Source organism: Neolamprologus multifasciatus, chromosome 22, assembly GCF_963576455.1.
Source record: "Neolamprologus multifasciatus chromosome 22, fNeoMul1.2, whole genome shotgun sequence".
NCBI lineage: Eukaryota > Metazoa > Chordata > Actinopteri > Cichliformes > Cichlidae > Neolamprologus > Neolamprologus multifasciatus.
In genome coordinates, this window is record NC_140459.1 from 14243005 (window position 1) to 14266001 (window position 22997).

The 22997-nt window shown below is 41.5% G+C and overlaps 2 protein-coding genes across 6 annotated transcripts in view; one reads left to right on the plus strand and one right to left on the minus strand.

Moving 5' to 3' along the window:
* The first annotated feature begins 1228 nt into the window (after positions 1–1228).
* Positions 1229–15736, plus strand: tmem79a (transmembrane protein 79a). The gene is made up of 5 exons (XM_085147496.1): positions 1229–1488; positions 4874–5647; positions 6499–6693; positions 6807–7029; positions 11105–15736. The coding sequence occupies exons 2-5, from the start codon at positions 4966–4968 to the stop codon at positions 11295–11297; spliced, it is 1293 nt and encodes a 430-aa protein (XP_085003622.1). The 5' UTR covers positions 1229–1488; positions 4874–4965; the 3' UTR covers positions 11298–15736.
* LOC146493147 (myocyte-specific enhancer factor 2D homolog) overlaps positions 11744–22997 on the minus strand; it is a 35346-nt gene continuing 24092 nt past the window's right edge. For 2 of the 5 annotated variants that reach the window (XM_085147492.1, XM_085147491.1), the window contains 3 exons: positions 21654–21722; positions 20264–20314; positions 11744–19751 (listed from right to left, as the gene is read on the minus strand). In XM_085147492.1, the coding sequence (XP_085003618.1) occupies positions 19268–19751; positions 20264–20314; positions 21654–21722 (604 nt within the window). In that variant the 3' untranslated portion in view covers positions 11744–19267. The remainder of the gene's footprint in view (positions 19752–20263; positions 20315–21653; positions 21723–22997) is intronic. The other 3 variants (XM_085147495.1, XM_085147494.1, XM_085147493.1) reach the window with 2 other exon arrangements.

Here is a 22997-nt window from a genome sequence, read left to right on the forward strand (position 1 = left end):
CATTGATAATTTCAACTATCTACAACTTTATTGAGATATGCACCATGAACACAATGAGGATGAGAAAGGGGGAAGAATGGCTGTGTTAAGGGTGTGTAGCAGGACAGGGAGGGTACTTTTTTGTTTCTGAGCAAATATCTCCATACTGTCAGCTGGAAGCAACATCAGACTGCAGCACATGAAAAATTGACTCAGTGAGTATTATGCAGTCATAATTATTATGCATAATAATGCATAATTATTCAGTTCAGTTATGCATATATTATGCATAATTGAAGGTGCTGGAACAGTGAGGTGCTGATGAGAGAGAGGAGAAAGCAGAGGAGAGCAAGTTAATAAGGAAGCGCAGCGGATTACTATGGAGAAGGAGAGTGGAACAGCACTTGGTTGAGATGACATACCTGTAGAGATGTCTAGGAGAGAGGGCAGTGGACTTTTTAACTAGTCTGTTTAATAGTCTTGGAGAGTGAGAGGATGCATGCGGAAAGAAAACCCATGCCATGAAGAGATGAGAAAGAGTTAAGAAAAGTGGTGATGATCAATGAGGAGCAGTATGACTTAATGCTGAGAAAGAGCGTTGAGTGTGTTGGTATTTGAGGACTGTGGAGAAAGCATATATTAGGATGCCAAGACTGGAGCTGTGGTACTGCATGAGGAAGGTGGGAGAGAGCCCGGAGAGATGGAGGTATGAAGTTAGTAGAAGCATGATAGAATATGTGTGTGTGCATGAAAAAGCGACAGATGGAAAGCTGAAGCTGCGAGGAGCAGTTTAAATATCTGGGTTTGCAATGCAATGGACAGCTTGCAAGAGAGGTGAAGGGCCGAGTGCTAGGGTGGAGTACGTGGAGACGAGTGTCAGTGGTGATTTGTGACAGAAGGATAGTTACAACAATGAAGGTGAAAGTTTCTAGGATGGTAGTGAGACCTGCTATGATGTATGGCACGGAGTGGAGGCTCCTGGCTTCTGTTTCTGTACAGGCCACGCCTCTGTATTCAGGTGAATAAATTAGCCTGTGAAGGGAAATACGTTTGTTATGAAAAAGGAAATTTTTTGTTGTAAATTTGAGGCTGTAAACATGCTTTTTATGCTGTAAAATTGGGCATGTTAACATTTAGAGATTGAGCCATTCTGAAGACAGCTCCTCAAGTGTTCACTAGAGGAACTGCAGCTTTACAGGTCTGGAATAAAGGTTGATTAGCTGAACACGTGACTTTTTAGTAAAGAGCGTAAAGATTAATAATAAAGATAAATACTCTAACTTTGGTCAGAACCCCGATACAATAACGCTTTGAGAGAGGGCGGGGATGTTGACGTTTCTCGAGCGGAGTGATACTTCTGCACTGTTTCCGTTTCCCTGTTTAAACAGTGGAAGAACACCTGGCCTCACCTGTCTGGAACTTTGTTTCCGCTTGCGGGAAACGGCGAAACTGGCGACTTTTAAACGAAGTTACGGATTGTTTCAGTGATGTGACCGGATTTAAAAACAGGTAAATTGACCGTTAACTTTTTAAAAAGATATATTTTAAAACCCAGTGCGGCGAAGAATCAACAGGCTGAGTCGTACTAAATATAGAGTTGCTAAACAAGTTCTGGCTGAAGCTACTTTTTCTTTCACGGGCGTCTAAAGTTACTCTACAATGCATTTAAAGGCCCAGAAACGTCTCTGTGACACCTTAAGCCTTCACAGCAAACTCTATACAATAAATTTGATCAACAATGAGCTGTTTTTTAAAATGAAATACCGATAATGTGGACCGGTCGTCCAGAAGCAGAAGTATTTCCTGAGAAATCGCAGCGGCTGCCTCACATATTTTAATGCGTGTATAGCTTTGAGTACTGCTATCTCACTTAAATGTTTAAGAAAAAAAACCATTTGATAACACATTAGATTTTTATAACGACTCTGCACGATATTTTCAATCCTGAACAGCTCAAATCAGATTAATGGACGGTGCAGCTGATTCTTGGTTGAGGCCTCAAAGTGGTGAAATGCCATCAGAACTGCTTTAGTTCTCAATGTCATAGATTCAAAGAGGTGCTGGAAACGTTCTTCGGAGATGTTGCTTCATATTGATATGATTGCATTACACAGTTGCTGCAGATTTGTGAGCTGCGCATCCATGATGGGTCTCCTGTTCCACCACATGTCAGAGGTGATCTAGATCTAGTAACTTTGGGTGCAGTGAATTCATTATCATGTTCAAGAAACCAGTTTGAGATTATTTCAGCTTTGTGACATGGCACGTTATCCTACTAGAAGCAACTATCAGCAGATGGGTACACTGGTCTCAAAGAGAGATGGTTAGCAACAGTACTAAGGGGTCCAAAATATACCACAAGAATATCCCCTAAATTGTTACATCACAAGCAGCCTGAAATGCTGATACAAGGCAGGATGGAGCCATGCTTTCACATTTCTGCCAAATTCTGATCATACAATCAGAATGTTGCAGTAGAAATTGAGACTCAAAATAAAATGTTATTTGTATAGGACATTTTGAGAAAAATCTCAAGCAACTATAAAATGAATCAAATACAAGTTGCATTTTTAGCTGCTTGTTAAAAGGGATCAAATCCATTGATCAGAGGCTCGGAAGGATGTAATTGCAGATCTGGGGGCCACTGTTATAAAAGCTCTCTCCTTTAAGTTCTCAGCCTTGTGTGATGCAGGCCCTGATCACTTGACCTCCAGGACCTTGCTGGGAATGCAAGGATGTAAAAGTTGACTGATGTGACCTGAAGCTTGTCTGTGCAGAGCTCTAAAAGTCAAAGCCAGATCCTTAAAGTAGACTCTGAAGGTAATGGGGAGTCAAGGCGAATGAATTAACAATGTTGTGAAGTGGGAGTACTCAGGAGATTTAGAAGATAACCTATAGAAGTTTCAAGGAAGCTTTCTTAAGACAAGTGAACAATGAATTGCAGTAATCCAAATGTGATGAAATAAAGGTGTGAATAATGATTTTCCCTTCAGAGTGTGACACAATGAAACTGAACTTGGTAATATTTCTCAAGTAGAATCCAAGAGTGAACCAGAGATTTAACGTAAGCATTCAAAGTAAAGGCTGAGTCAGAAGTTACACCTGAGAGAAGATTTAGCTAACGTGGCACAGGATCTAAATTTTTCATAACCTTAGACACAAATCTTTTCAAAGCACAAAAAAGCTTCTGTTTTTGCTTCATTAAGTTGAAGAAAATTGTCAAACATCAAACTTTTAATATTTTCTAAATCCAAGAGTAACTATACAACTTAGAAAGATCTTGGGGCTTAAAGGAGACGCACAAATGAACGTCATCTGCATAGAATGATCCAAAAAAGTACTTAATATTGCTCAAAATGTGCTGAAGAGGGACGGAAACAGCCTTCTGGTACACCGTAGGCAGGAGAAGTGGAATAGGACCTAGACTTGGAAGCAGCCATGGGAAAAGACCATTCAGGCAGATGTGATGAGTCATTTCAACACACCCACCCAGTATCTCAGTTAACTGAGCAAAAAGGTAGACATCAGCAGAACAGATTAATCTCCTGCATGATTTTGCATCAAGATATCATTGGAGGTGCCGAGAAGGCCTGATCATTAATGCTGTATTTGTCCAAAACGGCAAACTGGAGTGAAAATGGAGATATTACTTCTGTGTGGTTTCTCTCATATTTTAGGCCTGCTTATGGAAAAAAAAAATGACTGAGTGTACATCAGAGGTTAGTGAGGGTTGTCTCTGCCTATGCAGCTACCCTTGGAAAAACCCGGAATATATTCTAATGCCCATCAAACCAGATCTTTATTGATATGCAATGAGGTGTCAAAACTTGTCATTAAGGGTGCAGGAGATGTCGTCAGATGTTGTCTTTATGGGGGAAAGAGTTCCAATAAAACAGCTAAATTGAGAGTAAAAAACCCCAAACTTAATTAAGTGCTCAACTTTTCAACAAGAAATACAGTAATTATCAAAAAGATTCACAATGAGCTCAACATCTTTATAAAGGAATAAAAATAAATTAAACCAGTAGAAAACGTATAATCAACACTTTGTGGTTAGCATCTGAATCTTCTTCACAGAGGGGTGAGTGAAAAGAGACATTAAAAATACTACAGTCCATCCATCTTCTTCACCTTATCTGGGGCCGGATAAGCTTCCGCTGGACAAGCGGGAGGAGGTGGCAGGGGAGAGGGAGGTGCTGCCCCCGCCACCTCCTCCCGCTTGTCCAGCGGAACACCAAGACATTCCCAGGGCGGCCAAGGGATGTTATCTCTCCAGCGTGTCCTGGGTCTGCCCTGGGGGCCTCCTCCAGGTGGCGAGGATACTACAGTTATGGTATTCCTGTGGCCTGACGTTAGTGAGCCCAAGTTTCCTGTTCTTAGCTGATAGCAGTGGAACCTGGTGTGGTCTTCTGCTGCTGTAGCCCATCTGCTTCAAGTGTTGTGCTGTGCATTCAGAGATCCTCTTCTGCATGTCTTGGTTGTAACAAGTGGTTGTTTGAGTTACTGTTACCTTCCTATCAGCCCAAAGCAGTACGGTAGTTGCTGGTGAAGTCGCTGCCATGTGATTAGCTGATTAAATATTTGCATTAAAGATCAATTCAACAGGCGTACCTAACAAAGTGGCCTCCTAATAATTTTCCTGTTCACCCTCTGGATTAGTTGTTTATTGCATCTGCAACTCAGACACGTAGTGATTCATGTATTAATCCTGTCACATAAATCAGAGCTGCAGTAACATGTTGTATGCACAGTGCTGTTATGTGTGACGACAGAGTGAGCCATATCTGGTAACACGCCCATGATAATCTGTGAACTTTGACGTTTTTATGAAGCTCAAGTTGAAGCAGGCTGCTGCTTCAAGCATCGTTATAATGTTTTGTTCCCTCTCTCACAGAGAAATGCGAACAAAGAGGACTTTTAGGAGCTGGTAACAACAGATTCTCAGCAGTGCAGCTGGTATTGACTGGAAGTAAAGAAACACTAAGAATGGCTGACCTAATCAACAACACAAGTGAGGAGCTGGCATTTTCACTTGCTGGGTCAAGTGCAGAGCCACAAACACCAGTAAGTAAAAAGCCACAAGAACACAACGGTTTGGAGGACAAAAGAAAGCTTACAGATGAGGAGGAGGAGGAAGAAGAAGAAGATGATGATGCGACCAGCTCTGCTTTTCTGGAGCCAAGCACTTTACCGTGGTCGGCAGACAGAAACAGCAGAGCCCTTACAGAGCAGGATGATGGAATCTCGTCAGAAAAAGGAGGATCAGAGCTTGACGAGAGGGACACGGGAATCAGCAGAGGGAGCCAGGACCTGTCAGAGGAGCAGAGCCAGGAAGAGAGCGAAGTGAAGAGCAAGACCAAATGGAGGGAGAGCATGCCCGAGGGGGAGAGGTGGAGGGACGATGAGATTAAGTTGAAGCAGGGTGATAAAGAGGACGGCTCCCTCGCAGATGATGAGGATGAGGAGGAGGAAGACGAAGGGGGATTAACATGGGTCTCGGAAAAATCATCTCCAGGTTTCACGCCACAAGTCACGATTTTGAATCACTCCACGAAAGAGGTTCCCGAGGTGAGCAGGCCACTCGGAGAGAAGGAGGTGGAACCGGAGATGGAGCACAACTCCGTTGTAGAGTTTTACCCGGAGTGGACAACCAATGACGACAAGTACTGTGAGTATCCCGACCAACCCAGACTCTGCTACACCCAGCCCACTTTTTTATTAGCATTAATAAGGACCTACTCCTTGCACCGCTGAAATCTTAGTGCTCTTATTCTGAAAAGTTTTTTCATTTTTGTTTCCATCAGAGTTATGAGGTGAGCAGCCAAAGTTGGCACACAGGCACATCTTAGGCGCCTTGATATCCCTTAACAACCACCTACTAACTGGCTGAAACGGCCTATTTGTGGCTTTTACGCACCTAGCACACCTTACAAAATGCACAGTATCTTAATTTCACACCAATAAAATCTTGAATTGTGCTATATAGTACTCTTTTTAGTACTCTTGGATCGGTCTTTATATGGTTACCTGAGACTCGAGGCTCTACTTGATAGCACAGAAGCTCCACCTTCTCTATTCGTGACGGGCTGCCAATCAGAAGAGGAGCTTGTTTCACACAGTGGGTGAACTGAGGAGCTGCATCAAGACTAAGTATGAGAGAAATCAGGAAGTGTGAATTATGCAAAGTTACTCTATTAAAGTCAAAGAATACAAATATGGAGTAGTAATTGAGGATAATAGGTCCGCTTTAATTTGATGATCTAATCACATGTTGGTTCTGTTCCAAGTAGGTTAGCGTGTTTTCTGGACCACATTTTTCCCCAGTGAGAAAGTCATTGGTGACCTGGCCTAGATCTCCCTTTTTTTGGTGCTTAACTGGAATTAATGACACGTAATTATGTCTTTAGGTGAATCATGCTGTGGCTTCAGGATATGTTGTGTCATCTTTTTTGGTACAGTCTCCTTCCTGCAGAGTTACTTTGGCTAATCATAAACCGTAACTGTGTTCTTCCTCCTCAGACCTGTGTGAGCATATCTGCAAGGAGAAACTGAGGGTAGTTTTGGCGATGGTGGCTGCAGCAATACTTTTCCCTTTCCTGGTGTGGGGTGGTTACGCCCTAATACCTTTTGATTCGCCAAAGCTTGAAAGCGCCCCCCTCAGGGTGGTGTACACACTGCGCTGCGCCTTTTTTGCCAGCGTGCCCATCCTGCTCGGTGAGACTTTAGTGTTTTCCTGTGTTTAAATTGTAATGCACCAAAGCAAATCTGTCATGCAAATAAGAAAATGGAGAACAAGAAAATGAGGTGACGATGATCTTTCTCTGCAGGCGTGGTGGTGCAGGGCCTCGCCCGGCTGCGTTACAGCGCGGTCAAGCCCCTCGTTCAGAGTAACCTGTTGAACATACAAGTGGCCGTGCACTGGCACTACGTCAATGAATCGCTCGGCCTTTTCCTCTTCTACTTCCTGCAGCTTGCTGTCATGGCAACCTACATCAGCCAGGACCTCATCAAACTGGTGCCGCTGCTCACCATCGTATTTGTTTTTGGCAGGTACGTGTTTGTGTGCGTGTTGTCAGCAACTGGTAGTTCAGTGATGAAAATATTATGATGATTAGTTTATACCTACTGAATGACACTCTCATAAGACTCATCTCTCATAAGACTTTTCAGACTAAACATGGAGCACAGCAATGATTAAGTAAAGGAGGGTTCTGTGTCAAGCCTGCATTGGTGCTCTCTGAGTGCTCAAGCGCCAGAGATATTAATTTTGTGTTAAAGTGTGATTGTAATATTGGCCAGCGGTGTGAATGTGAGAGTTTTTACTTGCATCTGTCTAGGATGTACCCTGCTTCTTGCTCACTGTCAGCTGGTATAGGCTCATCTTCAGTTAGCCCGAATTAGATAAATGGTAAAGAAAATGCTGATATAGATGGAATTTTATGGATGGAATAATTTTCCAACTTCCTAACAGACCGTGCAGAAGCTCAAAGAATCCCAAATAAATACAGAGGGAGATGCTTTAAGAGCTTGAAAAGATTAGACTTTCCAAATAAAATCTCATGTATTTCTTTGTTTTTGGTCTATACGTGCATGGCTGTACCAGTGCTGCTGCAGAGGTATAGTTGAGATAAATTATACGTTTGTGGTGATGTCACTGTTTGCGTGCAACATGGTCAATCCTATGTGATCATCAGAAGCTCGAATGTCCTCAGCAACACTAATATCAGGAGGGACTAGGACTTCTGGTATAATAAGCTGACATGATGTCACACCTCTTCCCTGCTTCTATAGCAAGGAGGCTGTCTCAGTCACAAAAGGAAATTAAGGAAATTAGTGCAAGTTTTGCATGTCCTCAGTACTAGTATAGGTGGTCACATCATTGTGCTTGACACAACCAGTGTGTCGATCATAATAGACTCGTATGATTGAAGTTTAACCATTCATTGCATTAACTTTTGATAATTGGTGCCAAGTAAGGGGATCATCAGCAGTTTTTGAAGGATTGTTTAAAAAAACAAAAACTAAACTAAAAGTTTGTCCAGATGTCCGCACGTCATAATGACCAAACCTATTACAGTTCATGCTAAGGGGGAGGGTTGATGACAACACTGTTGCAGTTACTTGTGCGTCAGTACAATTTATCCTCCATTAGCTATGATTGTCCCTATACAATGATCTGAATCCATGAAAGTTTTGTCTGTGATAAAGTTTTAAACCTGTTCGACTGTCACAGTCGTCTCTGTGAAACCTGGTAAAGGTGCTGAGCAGACAAAAGTCCGACTAAAGCTGCAAAGTCAGCGTGCTCAGACTCCATCATTACTACAACTTCACTAGACTGACTAGGTCAAATTTCTGTGAGACAGAAAGCGAGGCTGTAGTGAGTGTTTTTTAAAAAGCTTTTAATGTGATTACTCCTCTGATCTTTAGGTCTACAACAGTGAACTCTAATCCCTTTAAAATGCTGCTTGATGCTTTAATTGGTTTTTATTTGGTTGCACATTAGCTCCACAAGTATGAGGTAAAGACTGTGAAACCATTACTTTCAAATTGTACTGTGCAAGAACAGATAATCATCTTCACCTTTAAAAAAACAAACTTTGTTTTTGTGCCCCCGTTAAATGAATAAATGAGGAGAAGCTGAAGAACATAAAGTTCCTTTTCAAACTTTAAAGAATAATCAGACAAAAAAGCCTTTTTAACAGGCTTTTAAATAAAGTTTCACTCTTTGTTCAGTCAGTGGCTGAACAAACAAACATGACCCCTCGATCAGTTTTACTAAATTGAATACAGTGAAACCGCTTGCATGCTCTGGCACGATTAAAACAAGATATATTATCTAAACCACAGAGACAGTGAATAACTTCTTATATAACCTGTTACTTCCTGCTGTTTCTCTGTTGGACTCATCATGCATCTAACTGCTTTCCTGCCTTTCATCATCTGGTTCAACTGGGGATTTTCCCTAAACCTGTCTGATCACCCGTACTGCTGCAGTTACTTTATCCACAGTTTAAAGCTTGCATGCAAAAGAAAAACATCTGCAGTGGGGACATCACAGTGCCGCCTGCTTACAAAAAACAGTGAGCCAATCGTATCGATCCCTGGTTCAAAGAGTGTGCTGTGGGACTCTGAAAACTACTGATAAGCCAAGGGTAGCTCTGGGTTTATTTCTCAAAAATTGCAGTCTGAAATTGCACTCAAAGAAGGACCGGTGACCTGCAGGTTTTAGATGTGTCCTTGAGCCAACTGTGATTTAAATGGCTAAATTACTTCCTCAACATGTCTTGAAGTTCTCCAGAGGCCTGGTAATGAACTTATCATTCGATTCAGTTGTGTTGACCCAGGGTGATATCTAAAACCTGTATGACCACTGGCCCTTGAGGCCTGGAGTTCCCCACCCCTGGTATAACCAATTAGGAGCAACATACAGTGGCTTGCAAAAGTGTTCGGCCCCCTTGAACTTTCCCACATTTTGTCACATTACAGCCACATACATGAATCAATTTTATTTGAATTCCACATGAAAGACCAATACAAAGTGGTGTACACGTGAGAAGTGGAACAAAAATCATACATGATTCCAAACATTTTTTACAAATAAATAACTGAAAAGTGGGGTGTGCATAATTATTCAGCCCCCTTTAGTCAATACTTTGTAGAACCACCTTTTGCTGCAATTACCCTAAAAGACTGGCAGCTGTATGTCTCTACCAGCTTTGCACATCTAGAGACTGAAACCCTTGCCCATTCTTCTTTCCAAAACAGTTCCAGCTCAGTCAGATTAGATGGACAGCGTTTTTGAACAGCAGTTTTCAGATTTTGCCACAGATTCTCGATTGGATTTAGATCTGGACTTTGACTGGGCCATTCTAACACATGGATATGTCTTGTTTTAAACCATTCCATTGTTGTCCTGCTGGAAGGTGAACCTCCGCCCCAGTTTCAAGTCTTCCCATCAACTTCCCTGTCCCTGCTGAAGAGAAGCACCCCCAGAGCATGATGCTGCCACAACCATATTTGACAGTGGGGATGGTGTGTTCAGAGTGATGTGCAGTGTTAGTTTTCCGCCACACATAGTGTTTTGCATTTTGGCCAAAAAGTTCCATTTTGGTCTCATCTGACCAGAGCACCTTCTTCCACATGTTTGCTGTGTCCCCCACATGGCTTGTGGCAAACTGCAAACGGGACTTCTTATGGTTTTCTGTTAACAATGGCTTTCTTCTTGCCACTCTTCCATTAAGGCCAACTTTGTGCAGTGCACGACTAATAGTTGTCCTATGGACAGATTCCCCCATCTGAGCTGTAGATCTCTGCAGCTCGTCCAGAGTCACCATGGACCTCTTGGCTGCATTTCTGATCAGCGCTCTCCTTGTTCGGCCTGTGAGTTTAGGTGGACGGCCTTGTCTTGGTAGGTTATACTTTTGCAAGCCACTGTATTTGGCATCAGAAGCTCTCTGGTTCCCATTTGTAGCGAATGTTCTGTTAACCTGTTACATCTGAGCATTCATAAATGGACAGTGTGGAATACATTTTAGCATTTTATAAACTAGATTTAATAGGTAACAGCTGATTTAGACTTCTGCAGCGAGTCTTCGTTGAGCTGATGATGTCACCTACACACGTGGACAAGCTACGAGGCTACGTTCTTCTTTTCATAAGCAGTCTGCTGCCTCCACCGCAGCCGATTTTAAAAACTGCTGTAATAATGAATACATTTAATTTCCAACTCGGGCTGAGAGCTCTGAGACGATAATTAATTCTTCCTATACCACAGCACTTTGAGCTACATCCTGAAAAATAGGGCCTCAAATCTCCAGTACTCCATCACATTGTGCCCTGAAAAAGATCTCAGACAGTCTCGAAAACACGATGACAGAAAATTAGGACACTTTAAAAAAAAAAAAAAAGCCTCTATTAAGCCATTAGTGCAGCTTTGAGTCATCAAGCACTCGATACAAAAACAGATGAAAAGCATAAATGAGCTGCGCTGTCTAATGTTCTTGCTGAAAGGGGAGAGTGGGTGTGTGGGCTGATGCGGGCAGTGATCAGATCTTCTCTCAGTATTGTGTCCAGCTGCTGGTGACTGTGCTTCAAACAGAAATGAGTCTCATCCCCCTCGTTGCAGGCTGATCTACTGGCTCTGCCTCTCCCTGGGCAGCAGCGCTAGAGGCTTCGGCTTCGGCTTCTCTTTCTTCCCCATACTGGTCATGCTGGGCACCAATCTCTACTTCGTGTGCTCGTCGATGGGACAAGACAGCGTCTTTGACGTGGCGCCGCCCACCTCGGCTCCTCCACCCAGGCAGCGCTGGTGGGGTTAAAAGGGCGTGGAGCAGAAAGAGACAATGAAACCTGTAATATAATACTTGGAGTATAACGACACCGTTTTTGCTCACAGACAGCTCGTTCTGTCCTGGTGGGTCCAAGTTTTAATAAAGAAGTCATCTGCTGATGAATTAAATATGTTTTATGATCACTGATCAGCAGTGTTGTGTAAAAATATATATATTTTTGTATAATTTAGCCCTGATGCAGTTCATCATACGGGGTTGTTAATCAGTGACTTCATGAAAAGGATTACGACTTCTCAGTGTGAAATGTTTCCTCTGACCTTTTTGTTTACAAAGAATTCAAACGTACGAGCTCCAGTTATGCTGTGGGTGAAGAGTGACGTTAGAAAGTGACTTTAAAAACCGGAGCGTCAAAATCATCAAAATCAGAAACATTTAATCAACCGTCCAATCATAAAACAGATGACTCTGTACAGTTGTCTTTTTTTTTTTTCTTGTTTTTGAACTTCGCTTTGAGCAGACTGACGTAGACAATCCGGTTTATATAGATTTAACATTTTGGACACCCTTATGAGACGATCCGTTCTTAGTGACCTACAACTCTGTGGTCTCATGTTTTGTGCTGATGTAGTACTTTTTTGTTTGTTTGTATATCTACTTGTTCTTTTTTTCACTTTAGGTCATATTTAGTGATTTAAACTTTAAAATACACAAACTAAAACAATATCTGAACTCTCGACATTAGAGGAGAATTAAAAGCTTTTCAAATCATTGTCTTCCATTTATTTGTTTATTTTCACACTGCTGCTGCCAGCTGTGGCTTTTTAAACGTAATATTTATAACTGTGCCTGTTAAATGCACCTTTGTTGTTTTGATCAAAGGCTTTTCTTTGTTGATAGCAGCACAAACTGAAATGCTATTTTTGGATTGTCCTTTTTTTTTTTCGTGTCCAAAGGATGTTTTTTTGTTTTCCCCCTCCCCTCCCTCCCTCTGATGCTGTGAGTGGTAAATATGTAAAGAAAATGTCAATATTCGGGCCCCTGAATGAGTTCAATAAATCTTCATTATGAAACATGATAACAGTGCAGCTGATGATTCACATTAAAATGCCTCATTTCATCAATTCTGTCCGGGAAAGGGTGAGTCAATGTTCTGAGTTTTGACAACATCAGAATGTAAAGCTGAAAAATGTCCCCAGTCCTGAAAAGCAGACTGCAGAGCCACGATCGCGGTGACCCGACGAAGCTCGAGGAGCGCCGTGAGTAATGCCGCATCGAAACCAGCAAACGACGGACGTGAATGAACTCTGAGTCAGTGCCACAGGGTTGAAGTCCATTACTGCGTCTGCTATCAGAGGGATCGTGAACCCTCCACTTGCCCATCCAATATCAATCATTAACATTATCAGTATAACGATGTGTTCAAATCAATAGATTCAGTCCTTGTCTGTCAGCATTGAAGGGTGCACATGAGCTGCTTGAATGTTCACACACACACACACACACCTTTGCCTCTTTAAACATATGTCTTTGTTGGTATGTTTGCTTTAGTTTCCCCAGCCTTTGTAATGTCATGCGTGTGCGTGTACACACCCATCATTCCATATGAAACTTTTCAATGTTGGGCTTGTTGTGATCTGTCCAGGAATCCCAGTAAACTCACAATCCGATCGGAATCTACCCTTGAAGGGAGTTTAGAGCCACCTTCATTTGCCGACTTGTTTTTTCTCTCTCTGCATTTTATTTATTTTCTTTTGTAAATTATTAGAACCGACAAAAGTTACTAAGGCTGTAGTCTGGTCAGATGGTTACTTCGAGGATTGATCCAGCAGCAACAGCCTGCAGTGAAAAACATTTGTTTACATTTCGCAGGTGTGGTTATGTTTTGTTTAAACTGATGACCAAGAAGTCGAGTGTAAATTATAGTTTGGATCTAAAGTCCTGCAACAGTTTCTAATGTGGACTTTTTGTGTCACAGATTAAACTAACAACAACAAGACTTGTCTGTTAGGATGTTCATGTGCGAGTGAGAACGTAGCATAGTTAAATACTGTACTTGGGTACTCTGACTTCCTCCCTCAGTCCAAAAACACGCTAAAGATAAAATGCATGAAGTGTACAGATTAAAGCACTGTGTGAAGCAGCCTGTAGAAAAACACTATATAAATGGCAGCTCATGAAAAACAAGATTTTTATGCCTATTTCAAGGTTATTTAAGCTGAAAATCCTTGAAAAGGCAGGTAGCCACACGTATAGGAGCATTAAAATACTAGCAGCACTGTGATCATATAGGGATGGACATGGCCAGCAACAATACTCAGCTAGGCTGTGGTCTTTAAACAATACCAAGGGGCTTAAAGATATCCCCACACCATTACACCAGCAGCCTGAGCAGTGGATAAAAGACCCAATTTGATCTTATTTTTTTACACAAAAGATCTGACCCCAGGCAACATTTTACAAACTTCATGAGTTGTAGCCTCAGTTTCCTTTTCTTATGTGACAACAGTGGCACCCATCCTTCAAGATTCAGTGTGCTATTTGTTCACATGCGCTCTTCTGCATGACTCTGTTTGAATTTCATCTCGTTACCTTGACAATGTCTTATCTGCGAATAATTACGTTTTAACTTTTAAAAACAATTTTGGTGTTAAACTGAGTAACTTTTACCTTTCAAAAAGACTTAATTTCAGTAATTTAAAAAAAAGAATTGCTTATATAAAAACATTATTACCAGTAATTCAATTTTTATCTAATGCCACACTTGTTTGCATTAAAAACAGCTTTTATTTCTCTGCTTTTACCAGTTTTCCCCCTGAGAAACATCAATGCAAACCCTTTAAATCACAATGAGTGAAGTCCATATACTATAACAGCGCCTTAAAAGATAATATTGGCTTTTTAGAAAAACTACAATTATTCATTCTTAAATCTCAGATGTTGTTGATGCACGGCTGCTGCTCACCTCCTCAGAGGTTGTGAGAGATGAGCTAAATTTGGCCGTCTGATTATTGTCGAATGTGCGAATCGAACCTCCGTCTCACGTGTTTGTAACTGTGACAATAAGCAGAGGATGAAGAGGGGAAGGAAAAAAGGAAAGAGACACGTGAATGCACTAATGGACTGAATTCACAAAGACTTCTGGGTATTTCGCACCTCTTGCTGTGCTGCCACATGTTCCGGATGAGTCATTATAGAAGCACTTTTGCCCCCACGTCGACGTAGGAACAAAACAAAAATGAATCACAGATCCAAATTCATTTCACTCAGTTTGTCTATTTAATATATAAAATACGGTAAAACATACGCAAAAAGGATAAGGTTTCAAGGGACTTGGATACTTTGGTACAACAAACACTTTTTTGTAAAAGCGGTATAGAATTTCAATAACATATCAGTGCATACTTTGTATATGAAAATATACACAAACTGTATATCATTCTCAAAAAAAAAACAACAAAAAAAGAAATATTTTCTTTACAACAAAACCCAAAGCAGACCAGCTCAACACAATATATTAGCTATAAATTTCATCTTTAGTATTTCATATGCTACATTATTCTGAGTTGCTTTAAAACTCATCTCTGATGCATGTCCTTATCATTACTGTACGTAACATATGTCATTGTTACCTGTATCCCATGCATTTACATGTTTCAAATTTCAGGATTTTACTAATTTCAGTTGTTTCCCGTTTTTATAAATATATTCTGTATCTTAATTAAAACTGCAGCATTTAACTGGTATTTCCTTCATTGCATTTGCTAATACCACAATAACTGATCGTGCAATTGTCAGCAAAGTTGCCTCAAAAAAGGAAACCAGTACTATATGTTTATGATACGGAAGAGAAAAATAAAGAGGAAATTAAAAACAGTTGGCTATCCTACACAAAAAATAGCAATAAAATAAAAGCTCCATAATAATATCATTATAATAATAATAATAATAATAGACAATGGAACTGTCACCAGCACAAATTAATCCAAAAATAGTGAGATTCTAAAAAACATTGTACACAACAAGTAACAGGGGTGCAGGTTTTCATTTCTCATATAGATTGTCTTGTGACTACACTGCTAGATTGGACAGAGAACCTTTTTTTTTTTCCTTTTGTACATGAACAAAGCCAATCGGTGTGGTGTCACATTTCAGTCAAACATCAGCGCCCACAGAAACGAAGAGATGCCACTGAAGGTGAGTTTTTCTAAAAGTGGAAATGAGCGGGTGGTACGAGAGGAGATCGTCAGCTCTGTCTGCAGGAAGGCGGACACGCATCCCGAGTGTTCAAAAGGAATAGTTTGAAATCTTGAAATTTCTTGATGGGATGTAGGCCGGAGAAGAGGCTCGATACGACAGTCCAGGAGTCACACTCTGCCTGCCAGCACCTCTAAAGCTCACTCTGTCATTTTAACTATAAAAAAAAAAATGTGCTGCATTAATTTTGAGATCTTACATCTCAACTCTGAGATGTGCCACGGCTTGTAGTTGTGTAATGTAAACGCCTGAGCTTGATACTTTTATAGTATTGTGAAAATGGATGCAGACGACGCATAATTGAGCTCGAGCTGACTTTATGGTCGTTAACACCGAGACGTGTCAGGTGGAGACATCGAAATTTATTTATGTACATTTTATACAAGCGGGGGATAAAAACGACAAATTTAATTGAATTGATTTTAAGTGTAAAAATTATCCAAATGGTGACACAAGCCTGCAAACGGTTCAAGATTCTCTTTTGGAATTTTTCTCTCTGACATCGGAATTTGCCACAGCTGGTCACATTTAAGTCGTTTCAGCATGGAAATGTGATATTGCATACATATTAGGATTCTAAATTAATAACTATCATGCCTTTGGAGAGCCTCAAAGTTCATCTGGAAACCAAACCTTTTACTGTAAGGTGTCGCCACGGCAGATGGATCTGTATCATTCCTGATCTCCTCCGGGTCCTGATGCAGGGATTTACTGCATGTTAGGCCGATGCTATTGGTGACATATCTAATTTGCACAAAGGTCCCCAAACAATCGACTCTAGACTCATATTGTGTATAAGGAGAAAAACGGGCACCCTCTTTTAACCCCGCCATCAAACCCATCAAAAAACAGCCAGGAAATTCTGATTTTTTTCAAACTGAGATGTTCATTAACCCTTATAGCAAAATCCACAAAAAATGTTTTTGCTATATCATGTTGTGTATGATATATTTTGATTATATACTTGCTATATATTTCTTTGTATCGCATTTGACACACTGGGTGTTTTTGGCAATTTAGACAAAAAAAAAGTTTTGTCCATAAGTTTTTAAAATTATGGCAAGTATTGATCATGTTAATGAGATAGAGGTCTCAGAAACTCCTGTATTAAGGGCATTATAAGGTTAAGAGACACTAAAGATAACTGACAACTTTCATGCTTGCATCACTTCCCGACTGATTCTAATGGATTCGTGTTGCTCTGACAAACTCTGGAGGGAATCACACATTATTCACTTTCTTTAGTGATTTTTGGGAAATTTGTATTTTAACGTTTCAATCTGCAGCTGTAAATAATGTAAATAATTCGCTTTCATAAATGCAGCATTAGAGGTAAGCATCAGGCGTGTTGGCTGGTGTTTTGTGTACATACTGATCACATAAGTAAAAGCACGGATCTCCTCGTTCCCACTCACTGTGTAAGTATTCCTTTAAAAAAAACTTCTCCAATAAGCGCTCTTTGAAAGTGTTGGCTGTTAAATTGCTAACCGTGGCTGACTGAGAGGGGAAAGCAGCGCTAACCTGAAATCAGTGGAGTGAAAAACTACCCTCCACATATACTAGGAAAGATGATGATGATGACGATGAAATACCTCAGCTAGACGCGTCAGTCTTTTGGAGAAAATCCCACGCGGCCCCAATGTCTTTTTCCGACTCGCGGCATGAACCCAGAGTCGGCGTCAAACGCTGCTCACCTACACTGACGGAAAGGTGTAGGATTGTTTAAATAACAGCCGGTCTGCACTTTGAGCATCGTCTCCAGGGGAGAATAAAAGGTAATGTAATCGAGAGCGATAAACAGCCTGGGTTCACACACCAATACATACACTTGAAATGGTTCAACGAAAAACAGATTTGTTCAAGAAAAGCTACACTTAAACGTCAAACTTGGTTTTCCTGATGGGAAAAAAAAAGAAATTGTCAGCTTAAGGTGGAAAAGATTTTACACGAGTCCGTCAAAGTGTATTTTACCTCTCTACGCTAGAAGTGAACGGCAGTGTCCTGATAATAAGTTTATGTCACGGTGTAGGATTCTTTCTTTGATCGTGGGTTCTTTTCTTCAAAAAAAAGAAAGAAGAAGAACTGTGGCAAGCGAATATGATGACACCACAACCAAGCAGGCCTCTGTGAGTGAGAGACGGAAAGTGCACACACCATCGACACTAGAATAAAATAGGTTTACTTGAAACACGTCCGATCCGCCGGCACCACCCAGCGCAGCGTAACCCCTGCACCTGTATCTCAAAACATATCAAATGCACACTCATATATGCAAACAGATCCACTGAGAATCAACACATTGCTTGTTTTTAGGGATACCTAGCAAAGTCTATGCAAATATATTCATATGTACATACACGTCGTTGAAGCCGAAAAGCTAGTTTTACTTTGTCGCCAACTGAAGCGGTAGAAATATAGAAAAATGTCTTTTTCCTTTCACTTTTTCGAAACACGGCAAAGAGCTAAGGAGAGCTATAGAGAGCTAAAGAGGACATCAAAGCTTTTTTTGTATAAGGAGTGATTTTTATACAAAGTCGGAATTCCTACTTCTGGACGACTAACAGAGTTTTAAAATACCAACAGATAGAGAACACTTGGACTTAGAGAACCAAATACTTCCCTACTCCAAAAAATCAAATCAAATCAAATCAAAAAAAAAAAAAAAAAAAAAAAAAGAGCCAACAGAGGCTCAAAAAACTCTTACTATTGAATTTCACTTGGATGGCATCTACTCCTGCTAATAAGCTGAGTAACCGGCTGGATTTCCATCCGAGTTCCAGAGGAGATGAGGTGAGAGGACGGGAGGAGCACCCCAGTCTGTGAACAAAGTGACCGCCAATACAATTCAATGTTTCACGACAGTGCGAGCGATAGCATGTCCCTATAGAGAACAGGGGCATTTGGCATTTTGTTTGTTTCTCTTCTTTTATTTAAATCTCAAAGAGAAGTTGATATTGGCACTCTGGCGAGGTGCTCGACTCACACAGCCGCAGAGTGCCACCTGAGGGGCTCGGGGCCTGCCTGGTTGCATGAGGTCGTGGCAGCAGAGGCAAAAAAAAAAAAAAAAATCCTTTGACGCAGAAATATTGTTACCTAGAAAGACCTTTGCTTGAGTCTGTTTTGGTCGGTGCCAAGAATCGCTCAGTCTTTGTCCAGATAAAGTTATTTCCTTTAGTGCAGTTTGGAAGTGCCTTACAGGAGAATCGACAGCACGCAGCCTAAATAAACGCTGGATTCTGGAGAGCAGGAAGTGGCGAGTCGTGCGGCATTAGTCCCGTAATGTCGACAGGCCACGAGTCACATTGTATTAAAATGAAAGGAGGTCGATGTAAATACATGGAGGCGATACGGAAACCGTGTGAAAGAGAAATGTTTGTTTCGTGGTTTCACTTTAAACAACTTATTTCTACCAAAGAAGAAAAAGAAAAATATCAATATGTGGGAGTCCATTCAAGCAAGAAGGCTTTAAAAATCTACTGTCCCTCCATCCGAGGGGCTAAAATATCCAGCTGAGCTTGGAGCTGTCCATCAGGATTTCTATGCTTGTTTTTATGGGGTTTTTGGCAAAGCCTCTGAAGTCAGGGTGACGCAGCTGAGTAATATAACTGTGTGTGATAATAGTGTCACATGGCAGTGGGGTCGGGGCAGTGGTGGTGGGGGGTGGGACTAAGAATGAGTGTGGGTGCGTGTTGTGGGAGTCACCAAAACTTCACTGTGCGTGCAGAGAGGAGGTGTTGGTGCCTTTATGTGACCCAGGCATCCAATCTCATGCGCTTGATGTTTCCTCCCTCCTGGTCTTGTTCGTTCGACGCCCTGAGGAGCTCGGCCGACGGGCTGAAGTCGGGCGGCACAGACCGGCTGGTAGGACCTGCCGAGCTGCCACCTCCGCCTCCACCGCCGGCCCCACCGCCTCCTCCTCCCGCACCTGCAGTGCCACCTCCGGCCGCTCCAGCGTCGTCGCGGTCGCTGCCTTCGAAGGAGCTGGCGTTGCTGCTTACGCTGTCTGCGGGCGAGCGGCCGGTCGGGGGCTCCAGGCACAGCAGGGAGCCGGGGTATTGAGGCGGAGCAGTCAGGATGGTACCTCCCGAGGTCGAGGATGGCGTGGTAGACGGAGGAGGGCAAGGGGTGCTGCGATCCCGGCCGGGCGAGATGGGCTCCGATTTGATGCTCACGCTGGAGTTTGTGTTGACGGTCAGCATGGCACCTTGAGGGATGTTGGTCACCGGCCTGAGAATGGGGTCACAGAGGCAGAGGAAGAAAAATGGAAGGAAGATAAAGGGCAGAACAAAGAGGAAAAGCAAGAGACAATTTACAAATAATTAGCCACTTGACAAAAGGGAATATGGAAAAATTGGAAGACCACTCATGTGAAGACATAACCCACATTACGAAGCACAGCACCAACAGGGAAAAGCAACACTTCATTATTCCATAAAAACAATCAAATCTGAGCCTTTTAAAAGCAGGAGTTAAGATCCCAACTGCTCCCAAAAGATCAACAGAACAGCCGAAGAAGCGTGAAATGATTCGAGTGACAGGGTGGTTTGCAATGAGTCAGCTGTGACGGTGTAGAAACTCCAGAATGAGAAAACACAAAGTAATCTCGGGTTAGAGAACATGGCGGAAGCCGGAACTAAGTCTCTTTTCCTGTTTGACTGCAGACGGCACCAGACATGCTAAGAGAGCGAGGCAGCCAAAAGCGCACAGACACACAGGAAAAAGGAAGTGTGATACAGTACCGGCCCAACCACTCATCTCTACCCAAGAGCAGGTTGGACGGAGAGCCAACACTGTGGGAAGAAAACAAAATGTTGGAGCCCAAACCAAAGGGAACAGGTGGACGAGAAGGCATGTGTGGAGAGAGGTGTGAAACATTATTGCGGGCAACGTTTTCTTTTCAACAACAGCAATAATGTTCATAATGTTTTGGAAGCAAGAGCACAACAAAACCCATAAGAAAATCTTGTTTTCTGATCTACAAATACACAATACACAACGTGTGGAGCGTTTATGCAGGAATTCACGTGTGGAACACCTGAGTGTGGACGGTGGCCCTAAAGAAGTAACAGAGTACAAGATCGAATGCAAAAACATGGACAAAGTTATTTTCTTCAAAGCTTGAGAGTGGCAAACATGACGGCATGTAAATCATGTGGTCCAAATTATTACTTTTAATGTTTGTGCCTTTTGTCCAATTGTTGTTTCAGCTTTTGCAGCTTTTTGCGATTTTTGTTTGATCCTTAAGGGCCACCGTATCCACGTATGTTTAAATTAAAAAAGAAAAAAAGAAGATAATTTATATATAAATGATCAATTTAAGTAAATATCTATTGGCCTAATTTGGAAATACACTGTGAAAACAATTAGTTAAAATACCTATGTCCTATGTCACCCCTCATTTCTTTATATTTTGCTTCCAAGGAGAAAGACATTAATGTATTTTGATCTTGAACAGTAGTTTTCCAGGATTTCTGAAGTTCCTTCAAAGTGTTTCTTTGGAAATTGGTTGTTTTTTCACTCATTACCGGTCCAATCCTTGTACCTGAGCATTTTTGTTTTGTTTTGTTTGTTAAACCACTTAACACTGACCTGTGAATCATTCAAGCATAAGAAAGCCCCTAAATATTTTCTATGCATAACAGACAACTAAGCAAAGAACCAATTAAAGTGTATTTTTTGGAAACGTGATGTTGAGGATCATGTCAAAATTGAGGATGAACACACAAAACATGCAGTTTTTTGCCTTACGTACTCTTTTCCCATTTGGGTGTCAATAAACTGCTGCATGTATTTCCAAATTTCCTAGAAAACATAAAGAAATGAGGAGTAGCTTCAAGGCCTTTATTATAGACGGAGCAATCCTTTCTTTTACAGTCTAAATATTCTTGAAAGCTCTTATTGAAGAGTTCTTCCTGCTCTGTCTTTGCAAAATTAATAATAAGCCCAAGTTTATTTTTAAGGCCGGTTGTTAGTAAAAAAGTGTAAAAGAAACTTTGTCTACGGCAGCACGCACTGAGTGTTGTTTGTGTTTTAGACAGAATCCCATTCAAGTGCAAAGTGGACTACAGCCTCCCCTACAGACAAGGTCATGACATTTCACACACGCACACACTATTAGTGGCTTTTCACCTCAGATTGGCAGCCAGACTGGACACCTGGCTAGACAGCTCGCTGCTCTGTTTGTCCACGCCCCACATGCTGTGGACGAGAGGAGAGAACACACTTCAAGGCTCTGGTGTTCACGCTACCAAACCCCAACCCAGCTCACACAGCTCTTCAATCACACCCACACCGCACTGATATAATCCAGTCCAGATGCTGCTTATTAAGGGAGAAAAACAGTGAAACCATCTGCTTAACGTGATAACAGTTTCTCTAAATCACACTGCATTTCCTCCATATTGAAAATAGCATCACACTGTGCATGCAAGTCCCGAATTACATCAAAATTACATTTAATTATTCTTCCTACGTTGCTAGCAGAAGATCTAACATCTTCACATGAGGCAAAGTCTGACTGAATGTTTTCATGAAGGACGAGCCAAAGTTGTGCTGACAAACAAATGCGAGCAGGTTTGTTTCCTAAAATGAGGAACCATTCACATCAGGATCGAGGAACTGTGGCGATTTTTTAAAACAGTTTCTCACTTCCTATAAATTTTCAGGTTGACTGACAAAATAGAGTTTACCAAGGATCGAAATCCTTTTTGTGTTTCCCTCCTGAGCTGAGGGAAATCAAAGCTGAATTAAACCTATAGAGACAGAGTGCATTTAGGTGCTACCCTCACACAGCTAACCTGTGAATTTGTATTTAGTGAAGGTGCCTCCACCAAGAAGAGTTCAGTAACCCAGACTAAGACTGTAAAAACTGCATAACATCAACAGTCAACCTTCGTTTAGCCTACGTATGTGACATCAGAGTGACGTGTAGTTATATTTTTTAGGGAAGCTACTACGGAGGGTATCCGAAAGGTTTGGAGTTACAATGTTGCCACAGCTCAGATTTAATGCAGCTCTAACCCACTGTCAGTACACCGACACCACTTTGTCGCTGATTGGTTAAATATCTAAACATCACTTTGTCATCGCTATGATTTTTAAATGAAGCTAAAGGATTGTGACAGTTTGTAAACTGTGGGTAACTCAGAAGACTGTAAAGTTATGTCTGCAATGAAATGCCTACACACACTCGACAGTTTTAGCATCTTTATAAGGTGAATGTACGCCTTGCTATGAATCCTGGATTTATAGCAAGGCTTACATTCACCTTATGTGAATGTAAGGCTCTGATAACAGCTGGATGATAGATCATACAAACAACTTTCTGCTGCCAAACTTCAAATAGATTTCAATTTTAACCTTTTTTTTCTGTTCCAAGTTTGGTGCAAATCATCTGACGTTGTGTCATTTTGCTTCTGAGGCAATTAAGTTTTATTTCCATATATTCGATTTAAGTTTGTTTGGTGCTGTCTG